The 24,140-nt window shown below is 37.1% G+C and overlaps 1 protein-coding gene and 1 long non-coding RNA gene across 4 annotated transcripts in view; one reads left to right on the forward strand and one right to left on the reverse strand.

Moving 5' to 3' along the window:
- LOC117664786 (uncharacterized) overlaps positions 1 to 14,541 on the reverse strand; it is a 36,376-nt gene extending 21,835 nt beyond the window's left edge. Inside the window, exon 1 of the long non-coding RNA XR_015733862.1 lies at positions 14,422 to 14,541. This is a non-coding gene — a long non-coding RNA (uncharacterized LOC117664786). The remainder of the gene's footprint in view (positions 1 to 14,421) is intronic.
- A 276-nt stretch (positions 14,542 to 14,817) lies between these two features.
- The window catches only part of SMYD1 (SET and MYND domain containing 1), a 44,296-nt gene continuing 34,973 nt past the window's right edge, over positions 14,818 to 24,140 (forward strand). The window contains exon 1 of one of the 3 annotated variants that reach the window (XM_034416105.3): positions 14,818 to 15,199. In XM_034416105.3, the coding sequence (XP_034271996.1) occupies positions 15,078 to 15,199 (122 nt within the window). In that variant the 5' untranslated portion in view covers positions 14,818 to 15,077. Of the gene's footprint in view, positions 15,200 to 19,324; positions 19,451 to 24,140 lie in introns of those variants that run through there. The other 2 variants (XM_087892251.1, XM_060691725.2) reach the window with 2 other exon arrangements.

Consider the following 24,140-nt stretch of genomic DNA (forward strand, 5'->3'; position numbering starts at 1 on the left):
AGAGATACTATGCATGTAAAGTGCTCTTCTGAAGATCATTGCCATCCCATGGCCCAGCAGTTGGGAGAATTATGTGAATTTTGATGTTGGAAAGGAGGAAATTGGGCATATAACTTCTGCATCATAGTCTGGTAATGGCAGAAAAGTATCAGCCATTTTTATATACACTATAAGAGAAGAATTCACACCATTCATTTAGAGGATGGGGCATTATAGAAGCAGAACTTGCTAAATGGCCAGATAGTTCAGCATGGGTGATCTATAAATATGATAAATATAGAAATTTATCATATTTATAAATCACAACGGGGAAATGATATATTGGAGGCAGAGAAATGAAGTAAAAAACTCTTGGGGCTGTGGAGAAATGAAATAATAAGACATGCAATTGATTAATATCTATATTCTACTATGAAATGAAGTTTGTAGGGAACCAGTTATATACCAATATACTTCCTGTAAATTTACAGGTGAGAGCCAAGCTCTCCTTGTTTCTGGTTTTTATTACAGAATTTTTCTGCCATTGGCTATTTCAAATCATCGGAGGTATTTCCATTTGCTTCTTTAATATCACCACCAAGTTTATGGAAAAGATTTGAGCTTCTGTTTGACTCAGTTTAAATCAGTCTTCTCCAAAATAAAGTGAATGAAGTAAACACATTTAAAAGAATATATAAAGGCAATAAAGCATAGCACAATATAACATATTATATATATATTATGAGAACTGGTTTGGTTACTGGTGAAGGCACCAGGCTAGAAACTGGGAGACCATGAGTTCTAGTTTTTAGACACAAAGCCATCTGGGTTACCCTGAGCCATCACTTTCTCTCAGCCCTAGGAAGAAGACAATGGCAAACTAATTATGAAAAACCTCGCCAAGAAAACTGCAGGTATTTGTCTTTCTGAGAACTGCACATGATTAAACAGAAGAAAAACAATATGTCAAGAAAATGTTCAAAAATCAGTGTTGGCATGATAAGAATATGTTCATACTTATATGATAAAAAGTGGCCCTCTGGGAGGATAAACTTCTTTAAATTTTACATTCAAATACCATTCAGCAAACTGAAAAAACAATTGTTCCTTGTTACAAATTCATGATAAAGTAGTAAAAATGTAATGTAGTTTACCTAGTATTCTTAAAAACTACTAGATAACCTTTTAGATAATTAGATAAATTTAGATAATTTATTTTTTTCTGGATTTCTCAGTAATCTGTATAATCTTTAATAACTTTTTTCTTTAAAAATATGGTAGACTTAAGCTCTTCATAATTTAGAAGGAACCCTGGGCCTTCAAAGAGCTGTGTCTGTGACCAACATATTCAATTCTAATTGGAGAAATCCTTGGTATAACTAAAGAAGGAGATCCAATGGAGCCCTCTTTTGCACTGTACATTACAGATTTAGCATTGATTTTCCATCAACTTTATCTTTATCTCGGCAATCCACATGCCTGGAGGTGATAACATTCTTGCCAACCAGCTCAGCCAGCCATAGCAGAAAAGACACCATGAATAGAAACTGCATGTGTTGACGAAGGCAATAAATCATATAGAGACAACCCGAAGGTTAGTTTATTCTTATTATGGGACAACAACCAATTCCTCATATTTAGCAACAATAATAGATTCTCTGTCCAACCTCTCTGTCCAACCTCTGCGGCCAACCTTTTGCAGCAATCTTCCTGGCATGATAATCTTCCTGTCCATTCTCCACAGGCTGTCCCCTGTTCTTATTGCAGCGCATCAAGTACCAAACAAATGAGACAAAATTTTGTGTCAAAACGTGTCAAGTACCAAATTCAACAGGGTTTTTTTTGAAGCAGTTGGGTACTGAGGTATCAGAAAGATATATATGCTCCACTTTCCCTTAAATGTTCAGAGAAATGGCTTATGCCAAATCCTTGTGTGCAAGGTTTTGTTTCTTTATTTAGAAAATTTATATTTCCACCTTCTTGCATGTGGCAACTCAAGACGGCTTACAAAGATATAAAAACACCATGTAAAAGAAATAAAAAGAAAATAATAAAAAGAAAAATAATACCATAATAACCCCCTACAACACACATTCATACTAGCCATTTAATGGGATCCATCCCGCTTTGGGTTCCTCAGGCCCCCAGGCAGAACCATGTCTTCAGGGCCTTCTGAAAGAGTGTTAGAGTGGGAGCCAATCTAATCTCGGGGGGAGATGATGTTCCAGAGAAAAGGAGCCACCATGGAGAAGGCTTTTCTTCTGGGTCCCGCCAGATGTATCTCCTTAGGGGATGGGTCCCGCAACATTCATTGCCTTCCCGCTCTAGTGGGTCTGGTAGATGTGACTGGCAAAGAGGAAATGTCTTTATTTTTAAATATTGTATTATCTTATGTGGTATTTTCATTTATATAAACCACCAGAAGACAATATGTGATTGGTTTCATCCTGTATAGGGACTTGTCAGTTATATATAGCCAAGTCCTCCATCAAGAAAGATAGATACTGATGGATTTTATACATCCTTTCTGAAACACTTAAGCATCATGACTTGGATAGCTTCTAATGCTAATGCACTGAATATATTCCAATGATTTATGACCTTAATTCCAAGTTAAGGCTTGAAACATCATAGAATAAACTTTGGCCATGTACATGTTATAAATCTGAATATGTGGCGAAACTGGTCATGTATTGTTTTTTGGTATATGTGAATCAAAATACTATGATATTCATTCTAATAAGCCCTATCAAGTAGCCTGATAGTTACATCCTAGTCTGAGCCACTGAGAGAGTTTAATACAGAGCATAATTTCTTCTGCGTTATTGCTCAGATTTCGATTCCATAATCCCTCTGGAACAAATTAAAGAAGGTTAAATTGGTTTCTCAGAAGTCGAAATCCTTAGATAACATAATTCAAAAACACTTCAATCCTTTGCAATATTAGGTTCTTCATATTTTGGGCTTCCTCCTGGATTGAGCTTGGAGCTCACTTTTATAAAGGTATACTCTGCAGTCATCTCTTCCTTTTCTCTTGAAAAAAGAAGATACTTCTTTTTTCTCTAGCTCAGTGATAAAGCATTTCAGTAAAAGTGTAATATATCTCTGTCTTCCAATATCGCTTCCACTTTTCGTCTGAAACTTCTCTTTTTTCATCTATATTAACGGCAAAACCATTCAAGCCCATGACTGCTGTCTCTTTGGACTCACAAATGGTGGTTCTTATTTGATTTAATGGTGCAATAAACATTTCATGTTACTCAAATGATAAATTCAATCAAGGTTTTGCATATGTATAAAATTATAACTCACCAAAACAAAAAGCTTCTAAAAGACCAGCAAGAGAAACAATCAGATGATAAAGTAATTGTCAGTCCTGAAGCTGGCCTGACTGAGGCTGTTTTGAGACTTCAGCACTGACACACTGGAGAAGATGGACAGGGACAGAGGAATAGAGATAATTGGGGTGTTGTAGTCAAAACAAAATACTTTCTCTTGGGAACCAAGGACATTCCTGCAAGTGCTCAGAAGGAGGGGAATGGAATCACCTAGCAACTGGACAGTATCCTGATTGGACCATATGACTGAATGTTTTGAGAAAGTGAAAAACTTTTACTTTTAATTAGGTGAAAACCACAGGAAGAGTCAGAGTTGGTTTTCACCAGCTGTGCCAATATGACCTATCCAATAAACTTATTCTTTGAGGAATTTACCTGCCTCACAGTTTTGTTTGCTATTTTCTTTGTTGGGGAACCCTGACAGTAATCCTTTCAGGAAAAGGATTTGATAATCAGGACTTGCTATTCTAATAGCTTTGCTAAGCCAAAGTTCCTCCTTAAATACCAGCAGTTTCCAACCCTGCCCAAACACAGCTGATCTTGATCAGGTGTGGCTAGACCTGCCTCTGCATCTATGCATCGCTACTCTTTCTTGAGACAACTTACCAAATTTCCCAAGGGCTGGGTGGAGGAGGCTTCTGCATTTGCTGGCTCCAGGTCAGGAATGATGGGGCTGGTTGATTGCTCAGAATCATTGCCACATAGGTTCTGCTTCTGAGGCTGCCTTCTTGTTAATCTCTTACCCATTTGATAGGATTATTGAAACTAAAATGTGGCACACCCAAATTTACTCCTATTTTCTGTCATCTTATTAAGTTGGCAACTGCATAAATGCTTGCCTTTATTGTTTATAGGGGCAAAGTACTCCTTTATTTATATTTCCTGATTTTTCTTCCTAAATAGTTGGAAACATGACTTTCATACTCTTACTTATCACCTGGACAGTGCAACCCATTTTGTTTGGAATATTGTCTAGCCTTGGCCTTCTAAAGCTTGTCTAGAGGGCATTATCTTCTACTTCAGTGTTTCTTAAATGGAAAAAATGACAGCCATCATGTTTTACTCTCAACTATGTTCCTTATGATGTACTCACTTCACAAGTTAGCTGCTTTCCTCCAAGATTTTCATTTCAGGAATTCTGCTGAGTGGCTAAACGATCTCTACCAAGCACTTTATGCTGGATTTGTGTTTGCCAAAAACTGTATCTTTTGGAAGGACCATCCTCTCTCCTCTCCTCAAAGATTGACAAACAAATCCAATTCCAGATAAATACATCCTATTTATGGATGTATTTAAAAAGTATAATTGATTATTCCGTGACCACAATTGTTGGTTTGGTTTTCCGTGAATTCCCAGAATATTTTGTCTTGCTTGGTCTTGGGTGACATTGCTTTGGATTTGTTATGTCATTCTTTATTGATTCTTCTTGAGTTCATGGTTCTTTTAATAACCATTTCTACATTTATAATTTGTCTGTCATTAGTGTGTTAAAATAATTGTTATGATTAAATTTAAAGTTATATTGTCATCTCTGCTTTATATTTTTAACTTTATTTTGTTAGCTGGTTCAATGTAATTAAATAAATAAAATAGTCAAAGCAAATTGTCAAATTCAGCCATTACAGATAGTTCTCAAATTATGACCACAATTGAGCCCAAAATTGCTGTTGCTAAGCAAGTCTGTTAAGTGAATTTTGCCCCATTTTATGACCTTTCTTGCCACAGTTGTGAAGTGAATCACTGCAGTTGTTAAGTTAGTAGCACAATTGTTAAGTGAATCTGGTTTCCCCATTGACTTTGCTTGACAGAAGGTCACAAAATAGATCACATGACCCTACGACACAATAGTCATAAATACAAAATATGAGAGATTGCCTTTCTCTACGTAGTCTTCGGGGCTTCCCCTCTGTCTTCGTCAACCTCTCCAGGGTTAATTTTGATTATTAAAGGTCTCCCGACAGATGAAATTGGGCGGGAACAAAGGAGCCCTGTTTCCCTAGTCTGCTTCGCTGTGATGTAAATGTAAAAAACCAATATAAGCCATTTTTTCAGTGCCGTTATAACTTTGAAAGGTCGCTAAATGAATTGTTGTAAATCAAGGATTACCCGCATTTACCACAGACATGCAAACAATGGAACTATACATTTCACATATCTGAGGAAACAGAACATCATGAAATTAGTGTGCCAAAAAAATCAATCTTTGAACAATCTTGTTTCCTTTTTAGGGAAAATTTTACAGAAGTGTAGTTAATAGCTGAATACAGTGAGATTTGAATTAAATTAATTTAATTTTCTTGTTTTAGTAATCACAACTGGCACTAGCAATTACTTTGTTATTATTGTGGTCATTGTTACAATTCCATATTTTTGACTGCAGTAAAATCAAATAATCCTTATTAAGATTTATTTTAAAATACATTATAGGAAAAAAGTCATGTTAGTCTACGATAGCAAAAAAATAAAATAAAAAATAAAAAATCAGGAGTCCTGTAGTTCCTTTCCCAACTAATATTATTAAAAATGTGAGTTTCAATGACTTAATCAGATTTAAAACACAGCAATGGTTGATGTTGTGCCACATGGTGGGGCTATATTATCAAATTTTTAGGGCTTGTTTGAGTTGTCTCCATGTAATCCTGGCATCTTTTATTAGATTAATAAACGCTCATTACTGGGAAACAGATGGAATTTTTCTTCCATTTCAAGGCAGGTTTACTTTCCTATGCCCATTCTGATATTATTTTAATTCTTATAGCAAACCTTATAGCAATTCTTCTGGACAGGTTTTCTTGCATTCAAGGTTGAAATTGAAGTTAGAAATTTTCAAATTAATCCACAGCATGGCTAACATCAGGTGGACCTCTTATGGCATTAAACCCAGAAGACAATAGCAGATATCTATACCATTGCCAAAAACAGTAAATTTAGGAATGGGATTGGAAGACATTTCTTTAACCAATGGGGAAGAGCCTTGGTAGTACAGTGGTCTAAGGCACCCTGTTATTAAGCTGGTTATTAAGACCAGATGCCTGCAATTACTGCAGGTTCGAATCTCGCCAAGGTTCAAGGTTGACTCAGCCTTCCATCCTTTCTAAGGTAGGTAAATTGAGGACCCAGTTGTGAGGGCAATAAGCTGACTTTGTATAAATATACAAAAGGATGAAGGCTATTGCTTAGCACATTGTAAGCTGCCCTGAGTCTCCGGAGAAGGGCGGCATATAAATCAAATTTTAAAAAAAAAATAGCAAGAGCTTTTATCAGTATATCTGCAACGTTAGTGTAATATTTGGTTACCAAGACATGCATGCTGAATTTCAGATCTGCTTTCAATGCTGAACTTGCAACCAGTTGCCTCATTTACCAATTTCCTGCTGTTTTATCCAATACAATTAATTAGAGAGATCTATCAGAAAATGTAGAGGGCAAGCTTAATTACAAAGCAGAACAGGCTGTTTTATTGAATTCCAGCAGGAAATGGAGAATTTTACTTGGCAATGGGTAAAATCAGAGAAGAAACCATTGAAATAAGATGTGACTTAGTTGATGATGTCCCTTCTTTTAGTGTAGATCCTAGGCAATGTAGGTTACAGCATATAGTTGTCACAGCGTGAAATTTGTTTACATTTTACATTGGCAGCATGATGAGTAACACCTTTAAGGCTCAGGTGACACCTTTGTAATAATTTTTATAAAAATTCAGGATAGTGATGATTTTATTTATTTTCCTCATTTAAAAACTCAAAATAACTTATCAAATATACATAAAGCACCATTACAGAATCTAATTTAATGTAATAAAGGAAGAACATGGTCAAATATTTGACCAAATATGGTGAAACACGAATAAAACTCAGTCAATAAAATTAACATGTCTTAATATGTTGGAGCTCAATTGAGAGGAAGCCTATTGAACCTCTGTAGGATTGGAATTCCATAAATGGAAGTTACCAACAAGGCCGTCCCTTGCATTATGATCTGGTCCATCATTTCACACTTCCAGCATAATGAAATTGACAGTTTCATTTCAACATTTTTCTGAGATGTCCAATAAAAATGAAAAAGTGTTGAAATAATCTTATTTTAAAAATTGTATGAAGCATATAATGTTCTTTAAAACTCCTAAACATTTATTTGCTTCTTGGAAATTCTAACTTTTTATAACAAAATCCTTGCAAGAGTTGACACTTGATTATCTATACAAAATTCTATAGATTTCATAAGTAATCAGTTGCCACTGCTTTATAAAACCAGATTGCAGTGGTCTATGTGCTGATCTTTTTAAATGTAGTCCAATGGAAACTGGATTTGCAGAGCAGAGCAGATAGTTTAATGTTAGAGTAATGTCATTAGGAAACCAGTAATGTAATTAGAAAGAAAATAATCTAGATACACATTCTATGCTTGCAAAAACTTTTGAATGTCAGGATATTAGCATGATATAAAATAATGCAGAACAAGAAAGACATAAGAAAATCTACAGTTTTTCCATTTGGGCTTACAGTTACATATACAATTAAAATATAAAAAGTTAAAAACAGACATTAAAAGCAAGGACATATGGGGGGGGCGAGGTGAGGACAGGGGGCAGAGGAAGTGGGATCTGTTATTACTCAATCAACCACCTCCTTTGCTCTGTTCCCTCACTGGGGCCCCAAGCTGACTGGCAGAGCCACATCTTTAGCCCCTTATGAAAAGATAGGAGGTTTGGGGTCAACCTCACATCAGGGGGAAAGATGTTCCAGACCTTTGCACAAAGCTTCTGATGTTTCTATTGATTCCTGTTATTTCTAGGCACTTGATTATCCAATCATGTGGCAACGAGTCAAATGCCTTCCTGTAATCAATCCATGTTACATTCAGATTGGTCTTTCTTATCTTTTTCCACTTTTCCAGAATAATCTTGTCAATTAAGACTTGATCTTTTGTTCTTCTTCTGTTTAGGTGGTGCTGTCCCTTTTTCTAAATCTTCAATTATTAAGTAGGTTTTGCCAAGTATTAGGCACTCTTCAATTTCACTCCCTTGCAGTAAGTTATTAAACTGTTTGGCAATTAGTGGATGTAGACCAGTCAGATGTTTTACAAGATTACAAGATCTTTTACTTGCAATTACTATTACAAGATCTTTCATTTCATCTTCTTTTTTATTTTTTCCACCTCCTTTAACCAACCTACATTCTTTTTTTTAAAACCATTTTTATTGAGTTATAGAGCGTTATAAAATACAAAAGTAAATAGAAGAGCAGGGAGGGGGGAGGGGAAGGGGGAAGAGAAGTGAGGAAAGATAGGGGGAGGGGCGGGAAAAAAGAAAAAAAAAGGATTGACTTCCGACTCTCTCTGATACAGTAAAATAAGGCATTAACATCAAATCACAACTTTTTGCTTTTCCATAATTGTTGTGAACAAGTCATTTCTATAAAGATCTATCAGTCTAATCTGTAAAACCCAACGTCAGAGTTTCATTCTTTTCCACATCAAGCACGAAGTTCAGAAGCAGTTTCCATGTGTACTTATGTTCTTTTCTTTAATCAAAATAGTCAGTTTTGTCATTTCAGTCAACTCCATCAACTTCTGCAACCATTTTTCCATGGTAGGAATCGAAGTGTTGTTACATTTTTGTGCACACAATAGTCTTGCTGCTGTCAACATATATAGTAACAAAGTTCCATTTTTTTTTCTCCAGTTCTTTTTCCATTAGGCCCAAGAGGAAAAGTTCTGGTTTCATTTTTATCTCCATTTTCAGAATTTTCTTGTTTAAAATATGAATCATACTCCAAAATGTTTTTGCTTTATCACAGATGATAGAAAGTCCCTTTTTTACTTTTACACTTCCAAGATTCATTTGACATACCTTTATACATCCTGGATAATTTATCTGGTGTTAAATACCAACGATACATCATGTTATAGAAATTTTCTTTAAAATAATAATTTAATGTAAATTTTAAACTCTTCGTCCACATATTTTCCCATTGTTCAAACATCACATTATATCCAAAATTCCTTGCCCACTGAATCATACAATGTTTTACATGTTCATTTTCCAAATTCAATTTCAATAACATTTTATAGATCTTAGTAATAATATGTTCATTGTTGCCACATTATGAAATTTTTAATTCATTTTTAACAAAGTCAAATCCATAACACTTTTTATCCAATTTGAACCTTTCTTTCAATTGCTGATAAGTAAACCAATGGCAAACGCAACCTTCTGATTCAAGTTCTTCCCTCAGATTTAATATTGGGTCAACAGAATTAAAAGATAAAATTTTACCATATGTCAACCAGTCTGGCTTTGCCACCATTTCTTTTCTTAAAAAAGCTTCCTGGGATGATAAAGCACATGTGCAAAGAGAACCGATGGTAACACCAGTTGGAACCCACCACTGCTTTGATTGTGTGGATCACAACAAATTGTGGCAAGTTCTTAAAGAAATGGGAGTACCAGACCATCTTATTTGTCTCTTGAGAGACCTATATCCGGGTCAAGAAGCAACAGTGAGAAGTGGACATGGAACCACTGATTGATTCAAAATTGGGAATGGAGTCCAGCAAGGCTGTACACTGTCACCCTGCCTATTTAATTTATATGCAGAGCACCTCATGAGAAAGGTGGGGCTAGATGAATCAAAAATTGGAATTAAGATTGCCGGAAGAAATATCAACCTCAGATATGCAGATGATACCACTCTAATGGCAGAAAGTGAAGAGGAACTAAAGAGCCTCTTGATGTGGGTGAAGAAGGAGAGTACAAAAGTTGACTTGAAACTCAATATTAAGAAAACTAAGATCATGGCATCCGGCCCTCTCAATTCCTGGCAAATAGATGAGGAAGAAATGGAGGTAGTGACAGATTTTATTTTCCTGTGCTCCATGATCACCGCAGATGGGGATTGCAGCCAAAACATTAAAAGACGTTTGCTCCTGGGGAGGAAAGCTATGGCAAACCTAGAAAACATACTAAAAAGCAGAGACATCACCCTGCCAACAAAAGTGCGTATAGACACGGCTATGGTTTTCCCAGTTGCAATGTATGGCTGTGAAAGTTGGACCATAAGAAAGGCTGAGCGCCAAAGAATTAAGGCCTTTGAACTGTGGTGCTGGAGAAGACTCCTGCAAGTCCCTTGGACTGCAAGGCGATCAAACCAGTCAGTCCTAGAGGAGATCAACCCTGACTGCTCTATAGAAGGCCAGATCCTGAAGCTAAAACTCAAATAGTTTGGCCATCTAATGAGAAAGAAGGACTCATTGGAGAAGAACCTAATGCTGGGAAAGATTGAAGGCAAAAGAAGAAAAGGACAACAGAGAATGAGGTGGCCGGATGGAGTCACTGAAGCAGTCGGCGTGAGCTTAAATGGACTTCAGAGGATGGTAGAGGACAGGAAGGCCTGGAGGAACATTGTCCATGGGTTCACAATGAGTCGGACATGACTTCGCAACTAACAACAACAACAGATGTAGAATCTTTAAGGATGACTCGTTGAGTACGGTTTGTCAGACAGTTGCAAATCCATCTGGTGTCTATCCCACATTTTTCTAGCTTACCAAAAAGTAGTTTGTAGTCTACTTTGTTGAATGCCTTGCTGAAGTTTAAATTTATTATGTCCACAGTATTTTGCTGATATACTAATTTAGTCTCTTTGTCAAAGAATGAAATAAAATTGGTTTAGCATGATCTGGTTTTAACAAACCCATGCTATCTTTTAGTTATAACTTTATTGTTTGTAGATGTTCACAGATCTGTTTTTTTATTATCTTTTCAGGTATTGATCCAGTATTAATACCTGTATCTTCCCAGGTATTAATGTTAAGCTGATTGGTCTGTAGTTTCCTGGGTCTGTTTCCCCCCTCTTTTTTGAAGAGGGGAACCACATCAGCTCTTTTCCAATCCTCAGTATTCCAGGATTTTCGAAAGATATGGTACAATGATTCTTCAGGTCCTTCAGAACTCTGGGATGTAATTCAATAGGTCCCAATGATTTATATTCATCAAGATCAGATAAGTCTTTTCTAACAAATTTCTTGCTTATTTTAATTTTTATTTCTAGTCTGTCTTTTATAGTTATGTTTTTGGTAGGTTGGATTATAATTTCTTTTTGTGTGAAGACTGATGCAAAGAATGAGTTAAGCAGTTCTGCTTTCTCATTGCTGCCTGTTACTTCCTTGCTATCTTCTCTCTTAAGTGGACTCTCTCAAGTTTTACTTGAGTTTTTTCTTATTATTTATATGTTGAAAGAATCTTTTTAAAAATTATTTTTGACTTTTGTTGTATGTCTTTGTTCATTTTGAGCCTTCACTATCTTGACTTCATCTTTGCAGATTTGGGCTATCTGCTGATACTCTGCCTTAGTTATGTGTCCCTCCTTCCATTTTTTTGTACTTATCCTTTTTGTCTTTCAATTCATCAGAGAGATCTTAAGTCAAAAAGCATGGGTAACTGAAAAATATGATCATAAAAGCCCAGTCCAGCACAATACCAGTGAAATACCAATGAAAAAGAAAAACAAGAAATCCAAGAAAAAATCTGCCTGGTTGTTTTCCCTTTTAGGATTTTCATCCATGGAATTTTTCTTAGGCTCTCTCTGAGTTTGTTAAAATCAGCTGTTTTGAAGTTTAAGACACTGGCTGGATTATATTCTATTGTTTGTGTTTGCATTACGTTGAATTCCAATATGACGTGCTCACTCTTGCCCAAAGTTCTGGCAACTTCAACTCCCTCTGTCACTATTTCTCTATTAGTAAGAATTTGGTCCAGTAAAACTTTTCCTCCACTTCCCTCCTTTACCTTTTAAATGACAAAGTTGTCAGCTAGGTTAGTTAGGAATCTATTTGATCTCCCACTTGCTGGAGAGTCTCCCAGTTGATATCAAGGTAGTTAAAGTCTCCCATTACTGCTGTAGCATATTTCCTACATACATTTGTTTGTTGTTTAGCAAAAAGTTCATCTACGTCTTCTGCTTGGTTGGGTGGCCTGTAGTATACACCTATAGCAATGCTATTCTTTTTTCCTTTTATATTGATCCATATGGACTCTAGAAGGTTTTCATCCTTGGTTTTGTGGATTTCTATAGAGATGTAATGATCTTTTATATATAATGCAAGCAACTCCATCCCCTCTTTTGTTAGCTCTGTTTCTTTTGATCAGTTTGTATCCTACCTATCAATACATTCCAGTCATGAGTTTCATCCTACCATGTTTCAGTAATAAGAACAATATATTTCTATCTTCATGCACTACTACTTCAAGTTCACCCCGTTTGTTCCTTAAACTTGAGTGTTCATGTATAGGAATTTGAATGCTTTATGGATCTTGGGTATGTTTCTTGTATCTTCTATTTTGTATCTAGGTTTTCCATCCTATCCATCACTCCAAACTTCATTGTAACCTCCTTATATGATTAGTTATTTAGTGGTTTTTGCTTGGAATTAGGTTTTAAAAGTCTTAAAGATTGCCCCCCCAATTTTAGTTTAAAGCCCTTTTGATAAGATGAACCCATCATTTTCCAAATATATTCTTTCCAGTTCTTGTGAGGTTCACTCCATCCCTTGCCAGTAGTCCTTCATGTAGGTAATGCAAACCATGGTCTAGGAAACAGAAGTTCTCTTGACACCAGTTTTTTAGCAGGTAGTAATCTATGGGGTTGATAAGATTCTCAGTTACATCTTGGATGTTTGCTCCAGAGAGACAAAATACCTCCCTAGATTGACTGTTCGACCTGCAGATTATAGTTTCTATTCCCCAAAGAATCAAATCTCCTATCACCAATATTCACCCTTTTTTCCCCCTAGGGAAGTTTGAGATATTGTTCTTTCTGTCATAAATGTTGGGTTGTGTCTCATTTTTAGAAACTATAGATGACTGCTCTTTTACAGGTGTCTGCATATTTTCTTTCAGGGGGAGGCTCTGAAAGCAATTGTTCAGTTCCAGAGTGGACTACGGTAGATAGTAGGGACTTGGCTCTTGGTTGCTGTTTTCTTCTAAAAGTGACATGTTTCCACCAGTCTTCCTCTTCCGGCTCATATAGGATCAATTTTTCAGAAGCTGTTTGTTCCCTATTGCGTTCAGTTTGGGTGTATTGGTTTTCTTCTTTTTGTTCATATATGGGGTCTTTTTTTAGAAGCTGTTTGCTCCCTATTGTGTTTATATTAATTATATTAAAAATGTGTTTATATTAATTATATTAAAATTAAAATTATATATATGGATATAAATAACAACTGCTGGCATCTCCTTAAAACAAACACATTTTCCCAGGTTTATGTAGAGACAGTTGTGCAATCCTGATAGAAGATGCAGCTACTTTAAAGAGTTACTAATAGGTGCTATATAATTGCTGCAGACTAGGAAAAAACATAACTGCATTACAAGAGTTAGTAATAAGTGCTATGTTAGCTCCCTATTCTCTTTGAACCATCTTTTTTGGAGCACTGCAGTTCTCTAATAATTACTTACTGCCTTTAGAAATCTGGATACACTGGATTCATTAATGAGTCCTAAAAAATTTCACCTTACAACCTGGGGAATGTCTACATTATTTCCCTTCCTTCAACCATCTGAAAATTCAAAGAATAAAAATCTCCAATCCTCTCTTGGATGGTAAATCCTTTTAAGTGGAAGGAAATTACCTAACTGACTCTTCCTTACCAGAGATAAAATTAATTTAGAGATTAATTACATACTGTATGTGTTCTAATTTAAAACATGTCTCAAGAAGCTTGCTTTGTAAGAAATGACCATTGTATAAATTAATGAAAATTTCCAGTTCTTACAATTGCAAAAATGCCCAGTGAAATAATCAAAACAACAGGAATTACAAAAATAAGATTTTTATTAAGACATATTTTTATTATTCCCATCCTCTCTTTATTATTTGGTGTAAAATATATTTACAATACATGTATCAACAGTAACTTTAATTTATATTCTGAGGCAATGGAATTCACATAGTAGTGTGATTAAATTTGACTTCATTTAGTACAGAGCACACAGTATTACTTATATTTAGTAGAGAATAGTATTATATTTAGTGTAGTGTAGTATTTAATACAACATAAGTAACATTTTTAAAATGTTTCTCCTAAGTGATAAGCAGTTACTTACCTTTTTGGAAAGTGATTCCTGCAAGGTTTTCTGCCTTCTGTATAATGTACTTTTACACATTTCTTAGATAGGAACTTATCATCAACTACTTTGCCTACCATAGAATATTTTGAGTCCCTAGACTTCAATTTCAACCTAGCATAGCTCTGATTGCATATGAAACAAATGCATCATTGTTTATTTTTTTTAAAAAAGGAGAGCAGATGGTATTAAATGTTAATAGACACTGCATACCAGTCATTCCATTTAACAGATTTTCAGCTGTTGATCTCTGACAGGCAGAAGCATCTGGTTTCTAAAAATACTTTCCAGAACACGCATTAATTTCCCAATCGGACACAGTCCTCTTGTAACTATTGCATGACCATTTTTTCCAAGAGTAATAGAATTTTACTCATGGTTTCACGAAGATAACCCCGATAGTGTGTTGCCAACCTTTCTTTCCTCTCTGCAAAGGCATTTGATGAACTTAAAAAAGGCTTTCCTGTTCCTTATGGAGGAAGGGTACTATTTGGGAGGTCCTAAGACTGCCCATTTATAGGATTGGTTCTCTGAAAGTTGGGAAGTCTTTAAAGAGCAGGAGTGATACAAAATCTGAGTCATTTGGAACCTTCCTGTGTAAAAGGCTTAGATGTCCTGATATAGAAAGGGGAGGCATGGAAACAGTTGAAGTGTTCAATCCAGAAGGGAAAGGCAGGGGGCTGAAAGCAACAAAAGAATTTTGGGCTGGAGATGTAATTTTTGCAGAGCGAGCCTATGCTGCGGTGGTATTTGACAGGTAAGCAGGAAAAATTAACGTGTGCATTGTTAGGAAGCAAGTGGGAAATGCAAGAGGGAGATGGTACAAGAGAGATGTTATCATTATCTCCTAATCAGGTAGAAAGTTAAGACTCCTTGTCCAACTCACAGATGAGAAAATAGGAGTTAAGAGACTTCTCAGACAGAGTTAGTTTTCTGTAACAGTGATGAGATAGAAGATTCCTCTTTTAATCTCTACCTTGAAGCTGTAGTGTACCTTTAAAAAAACCACTGCCTTTTGGGCTCAAATATCCTCTCTCCACAACCATGCAATGTCAGCCTAATATGCTCACAGTGTATATAGAACATTTAACACCTTAATGGTGCTATATAAGTACATGTATTAGATATTATCAACCATCAATTGTGATTGTGCAGTCTGGTATATCCAGAAGCTCATACTGGCAGTTTCATTGATAATAACTATTACTCAGATGTTATTAATACAAAATGATAAAAATAAGATATCATAAAATATTTTCTCTATTGGCTTCCTTCCAGATCCCTTCTTCTCTACAATTTAAAGGATGGTTTAAATTCCTGGCCTTTTTTTAAAAATTCAGAATATAAATTTAGATTTGCAGAAGATCCCAGATGGAATCTCCCAGAATTACTGGATGACTGTCACTTCTTAATTTATCATTAATGCAAAGGCAATGTGGGTGGAAAATGCCTTAGTTGTAGGACTGTACCTCTTTTGGTTCCCCTGTTTTATAATCCATAAGTGAATATGGATCTATGAAATAGGGAAGCCTGTTTAGCTAGATTACTTTGTTCACGGTTTTCTGTAGGTCCTGGAGCCCTGCATAATCACACTCTGGAGGAATATGCTAGCCTTGCCTTATCTGCTTTTGGATGTGGCCAGTGTTGGACAAGCCATATCTCCCTGAAGCAGGAGTAGGGATGCCACTCTTTGTATACCCATATTGCGTCTTCTTACTAACAATATCTAAAAGAGGGTGACTGAATTTTCATAGGGAACATATGTTGAACTGAAAAAAATGATGTAGGACCAACAACACTGGCTTTGCCATCAACTCAGCACACTATATAGTAAAGCAGTAAGTTTTTCTTTAACCCCTTTTCTCCAAGTGTGAATAGTAATAGAGGCTTTATTAGTGCTCTCCTCGAGCCCTGGTGCTATATTTAGACATGCTATTTTGCCTCTTTAGTTCAGCCTCCCAAATCTCTTTGAGCCTTTCCACTTTGGCTGGGAGGAAAGGGAGCAGTGTATATGAATTCCTCAGCTTTGGAATCACTGCTTGTAGGTAAGCTAGCTTCGTCCACCATCATCGCTATCCAATGTTGCTATTTTCCCCAGACATGAAACCTTTGGATGTTCATTGGAACATTTTCTTCAGATATATAGCCCAGTGAAGGAATGCAGTGAGGGATAGAGTCAAGACAACAAGAAACAATAGTAGTGCTTTACACTGCACTGGTGAGACCACACCTGAAAGACTACATCCAGTTCTGGTCATCACAATAGGAAAAAAGTTATTGAGACCTCAAAAAGGTGCAGAAAGGAGCAATAAAAATGACAGAGGGTCTGAAGACTAAATCATACAATGAATAGTTGAGGTTGCTAAGCGTTTCTAGCCTATTGGAGAGAAGGATTATAGGGGGGACATGGTAGCTATCTTCCAGTACTTGAGGGGCTATCACAAAGAAGAGGGGTTTGATTTATTCTATGGGGCACTAAGGGCAGGACAAGAAGTAATGGGTGGAATCTTGTTAAAGAGAGATCTATCCTATAAGGATAAATTTTCTGACAGTGAGAGCAATTAATCAATGGAATTACTTGCCTCCTAGTTGTGGGTGCTCCATCTCTGGAAGTTTTCAGGAATAGACTGGACAACCATTTGACTGGGATGGTATAAAACTTCTACAAGGAATTGGATTAGAAGACCTCTGAGGTCCCTTCTACCCCTATGAATCTATGAGTTTTTAATTACCAGAAGTTAAACTCACTTTTTTTGTGAAATACCAATAATTATTTAGTCTACAGACTTCAGAGGAACTGCATAAGTAATGCCACCAAATTGCTTGAGTGGAGAGGGCCCGAATTCTAGTATTACTGTTTTGAGGAAGGCAACAGAAAACAGTTTAATTGACAAAATGGATATCTGAAGTCTTGCAAAATAATATGTAGAAATCTAGTGTCTGTAGATTAGGGCAAAAAGAAGCTATGTTTGAAAACCAGTAGGAATGGATTTGTGTTTATGCAGAAATATCTTGGCTTATTAAATGATTGTTCTGAAGGGGACATCTCCCATCTGAAAGAAATGTCCACAACTTGGAAGTTTTCCAGAATTCAAGGCAATGACTTGAAGAGTAAGTGGAAACCAGGGGCCCTTCACCCAGCTAGACTGCTGCATCAGTTGCAGACATACCTGGAGCCTGATTACAGTGTCTCAGGTTTTCATTATCACACATCTAGACTATTATAATGCATTATATATGGCAAAAATCTTTATAAATAACTTTGTAACTGCAGCTGCTAGGATATTGTTGATTGAAAGTCATTACTGTTGTGTAACATCAATTTTCTGGTCGCTATTCACGTGTCTTCAAAACAATTATCTTTAGCTTTATTAAAAATACTTTGATAAGTAACCATATTTCACTTCCAGGACTTGCCAGTACAACTGATGCATTTTTGCAGTTTATTGTTATTTTTATTCCTCCTAAGTCCTTGCAACTAAGTCTTGGAAAAGGGCATGCATAATTATGGTGGATTTCATTTCAGACATTTAAGAAGTGTTTAAACAATTGAGCTAGTAGATAGATCTGCAGTTTTCTCATTGGGAAAAATATACGCAGTCATAGCAGCTTTTTCCCAGTTGGAGAAAGCAAATGTTATAAATTTTGTATTTCCAGGTATGTTGGAAATACAGGTCCCAGAGGTTCCAATAGCAACCTTCTGGAGTTGTGAGAACACTGATTCTTTCATGCCAACACAGCTGGAGAACAATAAATTGGGGAAATTAGCCCAGTACACTCTTAGATGATTGATGGAATTCAACATTCGCCCCTCCCCCCTGTATCATATCTCAATTCTCAAAAGCAAATTCCATCTCAGTTTAGCTGTATTGGGAACTGTTTATGGGTCAATTTGGCAATGCATTTATGAACATTGAAATAATATAGTGAAGATTAACAATGTTCTTGTGCAAGAACCACAGTAGAGTCATGTTTATGTACATGACAGAAAAAAGTGTTCATCTAATATGTGTATGCATCTAAGAAATAGAAGGAAAAGCAAGGTCACCCTCACCATTCCCTCTGTCATTTAAAGTGCTAGGCCCTTTTTATATTACAGCATCTGCTTAGTAATATCCAGCGATCACTGAAATGCTATAAAGACAGTCCTCATTAATGTTATTTTGGCCCAGCAATGAATGGTGAGAAGAAAAAGAGGCCTTTGCTTTCCTATTTCCTTGTCACTGCTCTGCAGCAATAATAATTCTAGCAAGCCTGGAAGAACCTGGAAAACAATCACAGCATGCCCAGATCTCTGTTTTTCCCAGGGCAGTAAATAGGAGGAAGAAAAAGAGAAAATGCGTCCTTTCCTCTTTTCTTCTCACAGGGTCTGCTTCTGCTTTTGTCAACACCCTTTCCAAGCCAGACTGGTGGTGGAGTGAAAGTATAAATTATTGGAAAGTATAAATTATTAGAGACAGTTTTGGGCAAGGAGCTGGGGAAAAAAGGAATAGAAAAAAGAAAACCTATGCTGAAAAACTTTACAGTATTTGTTTTGCAGTGTATAAAATACTATCATGTGTGAAAATATATGGTAGTATAAAATACTACCATGTGTAAAAATGTAGATAAAGAGGTTTTATTCCTCTTATAAAAATGTAACAGGGCATGGTCAGAGAAGCTTAGGACCAATAAAAAAGCATATCCTTACACAGATAAATAACTTACTCAACTTATAACTGAGACAAAAAATTATATTGTTAAGCACGGTGCTTGTTAAATAAGTCACAGTCAATTTTATGTCCTTTTTTTACCATGGTTGTTAAGGGAATCGCTGCAATTGTTAAGTGGATCGCATGGTCATTAAGTACATCTGGCTTTCCCCATAGACTTTGCTTGTCAAAAGCCTGCTGGAAATGGTCCCAAATGGTGATCACATGACCCTGGGATGCTGCAACCATCGTAAATACATGCCGGTTGCCAAGCACTTATATTCTGATCATGTGATAATGGAGACTTTGCAATGGATGTAAGTGTGAGGATCAGTTGTAAGTCACTTTTTTCAGTGCTATTGTAATTTTGAATTGTGACTAAACTGATAGTTATAAGTCAAGGACTACCTATACAATGCATACCTTAACTATGATTAGCAGATGGAATGATAGTCACCAATTTAGAGCTCTAAAAAACCCAAACAAACAAAAAAACCTCCAACAAACAAAGGCTGTATTCTTCAAGTTCTTGAAGAAGACTTTGAAAAGATACTGCTTTAAAGAGATGCTGCCCTTGCACTCCTCCATGTCCCAAAACATCTTTCTGAATCACTTTTGAGGCATACACAGACCTATAGACAAATTCATGGTAGTTCAGTCTAGCAATGGCCACAGTGGCAGTATATTATGCATCATTATGGCTATAACTGTTTTGTCCTGTTTTCTGAAAGTTGATTGGTCGGGCGCTATGGGACCCAGAATATTATATTAGTCTATACCAAGCTTGGCCTTACTTTTTTACTTAATTTACCATATTTTCTCATTTGGCCCTGCCAGAAAATTATGGTCTTAAATTTTCAGAACAAACTAAACTATTTAAATGTGAATCATTGTTTAATATCATAACTGATTCCCTTTCAGATTACATTGGAGGATATAACTACTGAAATTGTCTTGTTGGTGTCTCATGCAAAGGGTACAATGAATAGGCTAAGGCTTGGGGGAACGGCTTGTTCATATTTGGATTATTCGTATTTTTCTTTTAGTAACCCATATACAAAACTTACCAATAGCAATGGTACTTACACTTATATACTACCCATAGTGCTTTACAGCACTCTCTGAGCAGTTTAGAAATGTCAGCATATTGCCCCAACAATCTGGGTCCTCATTTTACTAACCTCAGAAGGATGGAAGGCTGAGTCAATCTTGTGCCAGTCAGGATCAAACCGCTGGCTGTAGGCAGAGTTTGCTTGTAATACTGCATTCTAACCACACTGCGACCACAGCTCATAAACACTCATGTAAAAAAAGGAGAGTACACCTTTTTTGAGTTCTATGGTTTTACATATTAGGACATATTAAAAATCATCTGGTCCTTAGCAGTTCTTAAAGGTAGGTAAATATAACTTGGTTTTATTTTATAAAATAAATGATGACATGCTGTAATATGTGTTGTTGTTCATCTGAGGTTAAATTTACCTATTTTTAAGAACTACTTAAGGACCAGATGATTTTTACTATGTCCCAATATGTACTGCAAAACTATAGGACCAGGGGTGGGTTCTACTTACCTTTACTACCGGTTTGCAATGAGGCCGCGTGCGCAAGTGCAGAAGCATTTTGATGATGTTGGGATCGGTGGGCGGAGCCTCCCACTGGTTTTACTACCAGTTCTATAGAACTAGTGCGAACTGGGGGCAACCCACCACTGCATAGGACTCAATAAGGGTGTATTTTCTTTTTCACAGGACTGTAGCCACTCAGTGAGTTCAATGGGATTTATCCTCAGGTAGAAAGATTTGCAGTTTCTATGAGCCCAATGGGATTTATTTCCTGGGAAATGTTGCTACTTGCCATCCTTTATGGCTTCCTCACATCCCTATGACAGATTAATTGAGCTATAACTGATTTTTTTATTAGAGTTTAATACACTATAAAATACAAATGGAAATAGAGTTCAGAAGGGAAAGGAGAAAGTGTGTATGGTACAAAAGAGAAAAAGAAAAGCAGTGACTTCTGAGTCTTTTCACTACAATAGAATACAGACTCAACCTTTTGATTTACATTTCTAGTAAATACAAGCCGTTTCAATAACAACATGATCTAATCTAATCTAATCATTAAAACCTAAAATCAAAGTTTCATTTGTCCCCCTATTTTGAACACAAAGAAGCTATAACTGTTTTTAACCAGACTTCTGTCTCCTTGTTTCCTAATAAGGAGAACAAAGTCTGCAGCATCCTTTCACTGCACTGACTTGACAGATGATAGAAACCAGTCAGGTACTTCAGACTGATGTCAGCCTTGCATAGTGCATGCCATACGGATTCTTCCTGGTTTGTGTGGTTTCTCCAGAACAATTAGAAAAGCCATTTTAAAACTGACAGTCTGGCTTACTTACAGTTGTCATCAGACTTGGCCTTGTCTTAACTCAATGACCTTATTATATTTTAACCATAGGAAGAAAAGCATGGAGAAAGTGTCTTTTATTCTTCTGTATATGTTCTGCCTTTCATTAAATATGCTAGATTCCTACAGAGAGCTGTTAAGAGAGATAACCAAATTCAAGAAGAGATGGCAGAATGCCCATGAAATGGACCGTTAGAGATTGATGAGTGAGATCACTACCTCTGCTCTAGGAATGCTGTGGGAACCCCACTATTAACAATCCTGCATTGTGCTTATGGAAAGCAATTCTATGAGGTGTTTTTTTATTTGATTCTAAATCTAAGGCTGCCACAGCAGACTTTCAGAAAGTGGGCTGGAGATTACTTCACCACAAAGTAAGATCATGACAATAGCGTCTCAACTTTCTCACCACAGCAAAAGGTGATTTGGATCAAACTAACAAACACTGTACCATCCATCCATCCATCCATCCATCCATCCATCCATCCATCCATCCATCTCTCTCTCTCTCTCTCTCTCTCTTTCTCTCTCTCTATTCTGAAAGGAGCTTGATTTATTGATTTATTACATTTATATACTGCCCATCTTGTCAAGAGGCAACTCCAGGTGGCTTACAACCAAATAAAACATTAAATATTAAAATAATAAATATCAAATATTTACCTAAAATTAACAAAGAATGCACATGGGATAGTGATGGACTCTTGTCTCAATCTATTAACCACCTCCAGAATACCAACAAACAGCCCAAAACTGCAAGCAGGGAGCGAAGAAAGCTTAGGCCTAGAATGAGCTAAAATTACTAACTAATGCCAAAAACAATAAAAAAAAGTTTCTTTCTATATGTAAGAAACAAGAAGAAAATCAAGGAAATAATAAGTCCACTAATGGGGGCAAATGGAAGAAAGTGATAGGCAGTAGGGTGAAAGCACAATCTGTTTGTTTGTTTGTTTAGAAATTTTATATTGCTGCCTACTCGCACATCCTACTCGCACTCAAAAGCACAATATAAAAGCACAATATAAAAGAAATAAAAATAATAAATAATAAAAATAATAAAATAGCCCCCCAACTCTCCCCGGCGGCAACACACATTCATACCAGCCATTTAATGAGCTCTGTCCCACTCTGCGTTTCCCCCATGTCTTCAGGGCCTTTCAAAGAGTATTAATGGGGGGCCAGTCTAATTTTTGGAGGGATGCTGTCCCAGAGGGAGGAAGTCACCATGGTGAGGGCCCTTCTTCCAGGCCCTGCCAGATGTATCTCCTTAGGAGATGGGACCCGCAACCTTCCTTGCCTTCCCACTCTAGTGGGTTGGGTAGATGTAACTGGCAAGAGATGATCCCTCAGATAACCTGGTCCCAAGCCATGAAGGGCTTTAAAGCAGGGGTGAAATCCAGCAGGTTCTGACAGGTTCTGGAGAACCGGTAGTGGAAATATTGAACAGTTCGGAGAACCAGTAGTGGAAATTTTGAGTAGTTCAGAGAATAGGCAAATACTACCTCTGGCTGGCTCCAGAGTGGGGTGGGAATGGAGATTTTGCAATATCCTTCCCCGGGAGTAGGGTGGGAATGGAGAGTTTGCAGTATCCTTCCCCTGCCATGCTCACCAAGCCACGCCCACCATGCCCACAAAACCACGCCCACAGAACCAGTAGTAAAAAAATTTGGATTTTACCACCGCTTTAAAGGTGACAACCAGCACCTTGAATTGTATCTGGAAGCAAATCAGCAACCAATGCAGCTCCCCCAGGAGAGGTGATGCATGTGCACAGCAAGGTCTGCACAAAAGTGTGCGAGCCCCTGCATTGTGCATCGACTGGCGCTTCCAGATGCTTTTCAGGGGCAGCCCCATTTAAAGCGCATTGCAATGGTCAAGTCAGGAAGTGACTAGAGCATGAGTGACCATGAGAAGGGATTGTTGGTCCAGGAAAGGACACAAGCCGCACTTGAACAAAGGAACTGAGCAGGAGTCGTGAGTACAGGAGAACCCCCAGATTACACACACAGGGTTTGTTTGTCACCCAATCCAAGACCAAAGGTGGCAATTCTCCATGGGCCACAGAACCCCAAACCTGAGCCACTCAGTTTTGCCAGATTTCAGTTTCAACCCGTTGCTCCCCATCCTGTACCTAACAGCCTCCAGGCACTGCGAGAGGGAGGTCATGGCTTTGCTTAACTCACTATGGGCTGAGATATAAAGTTGACTTTCATCAGCATATTGATGATATCTCAGTCCATGATAATGGATGATCTCCCCTAATGACTTCATCTGGATGTTGAACAGGAGCAGAGAGAGTACTGAGCCTTGTGGGAATCTGCAAAGCAGTGATTGAAGGTTGGATCTCTCGTCTCCTATTAACACTGACTGAGAGCAGCCACAGAGGAAGGAAGTGAACCAGGATAGCACAGAGTCCCCTCCCTTCCAACCCCCAAAGCCACTTCAGAAGGATACTATGGTTGATGGTATTGAAAACCACCAAGAAGTCAAGTAGAGCAAGGATGGATGCACTACCCTCATCCTGCTCCCACTAGAGATCATCAAAACGCATGACCAATGCCATTTCTGTCCCATATCCAGGCCAGAATCCTGACT

Source organism: Pantherophis guttatus, chromosome 4, assembly GCF_059756535.1.
Source record: "Pantherophis guttatus breed Tessera chromosome 4, ASM5975653v1, whole genome shotgun sequence".
NCBI classification, from domain to species: domain Eukaryota; kingdom Metazoa; phylum Chordata; class Lepidosauria; order Squamata; family Colubridae; genus Pantherophis; species Pantherophis guttatus.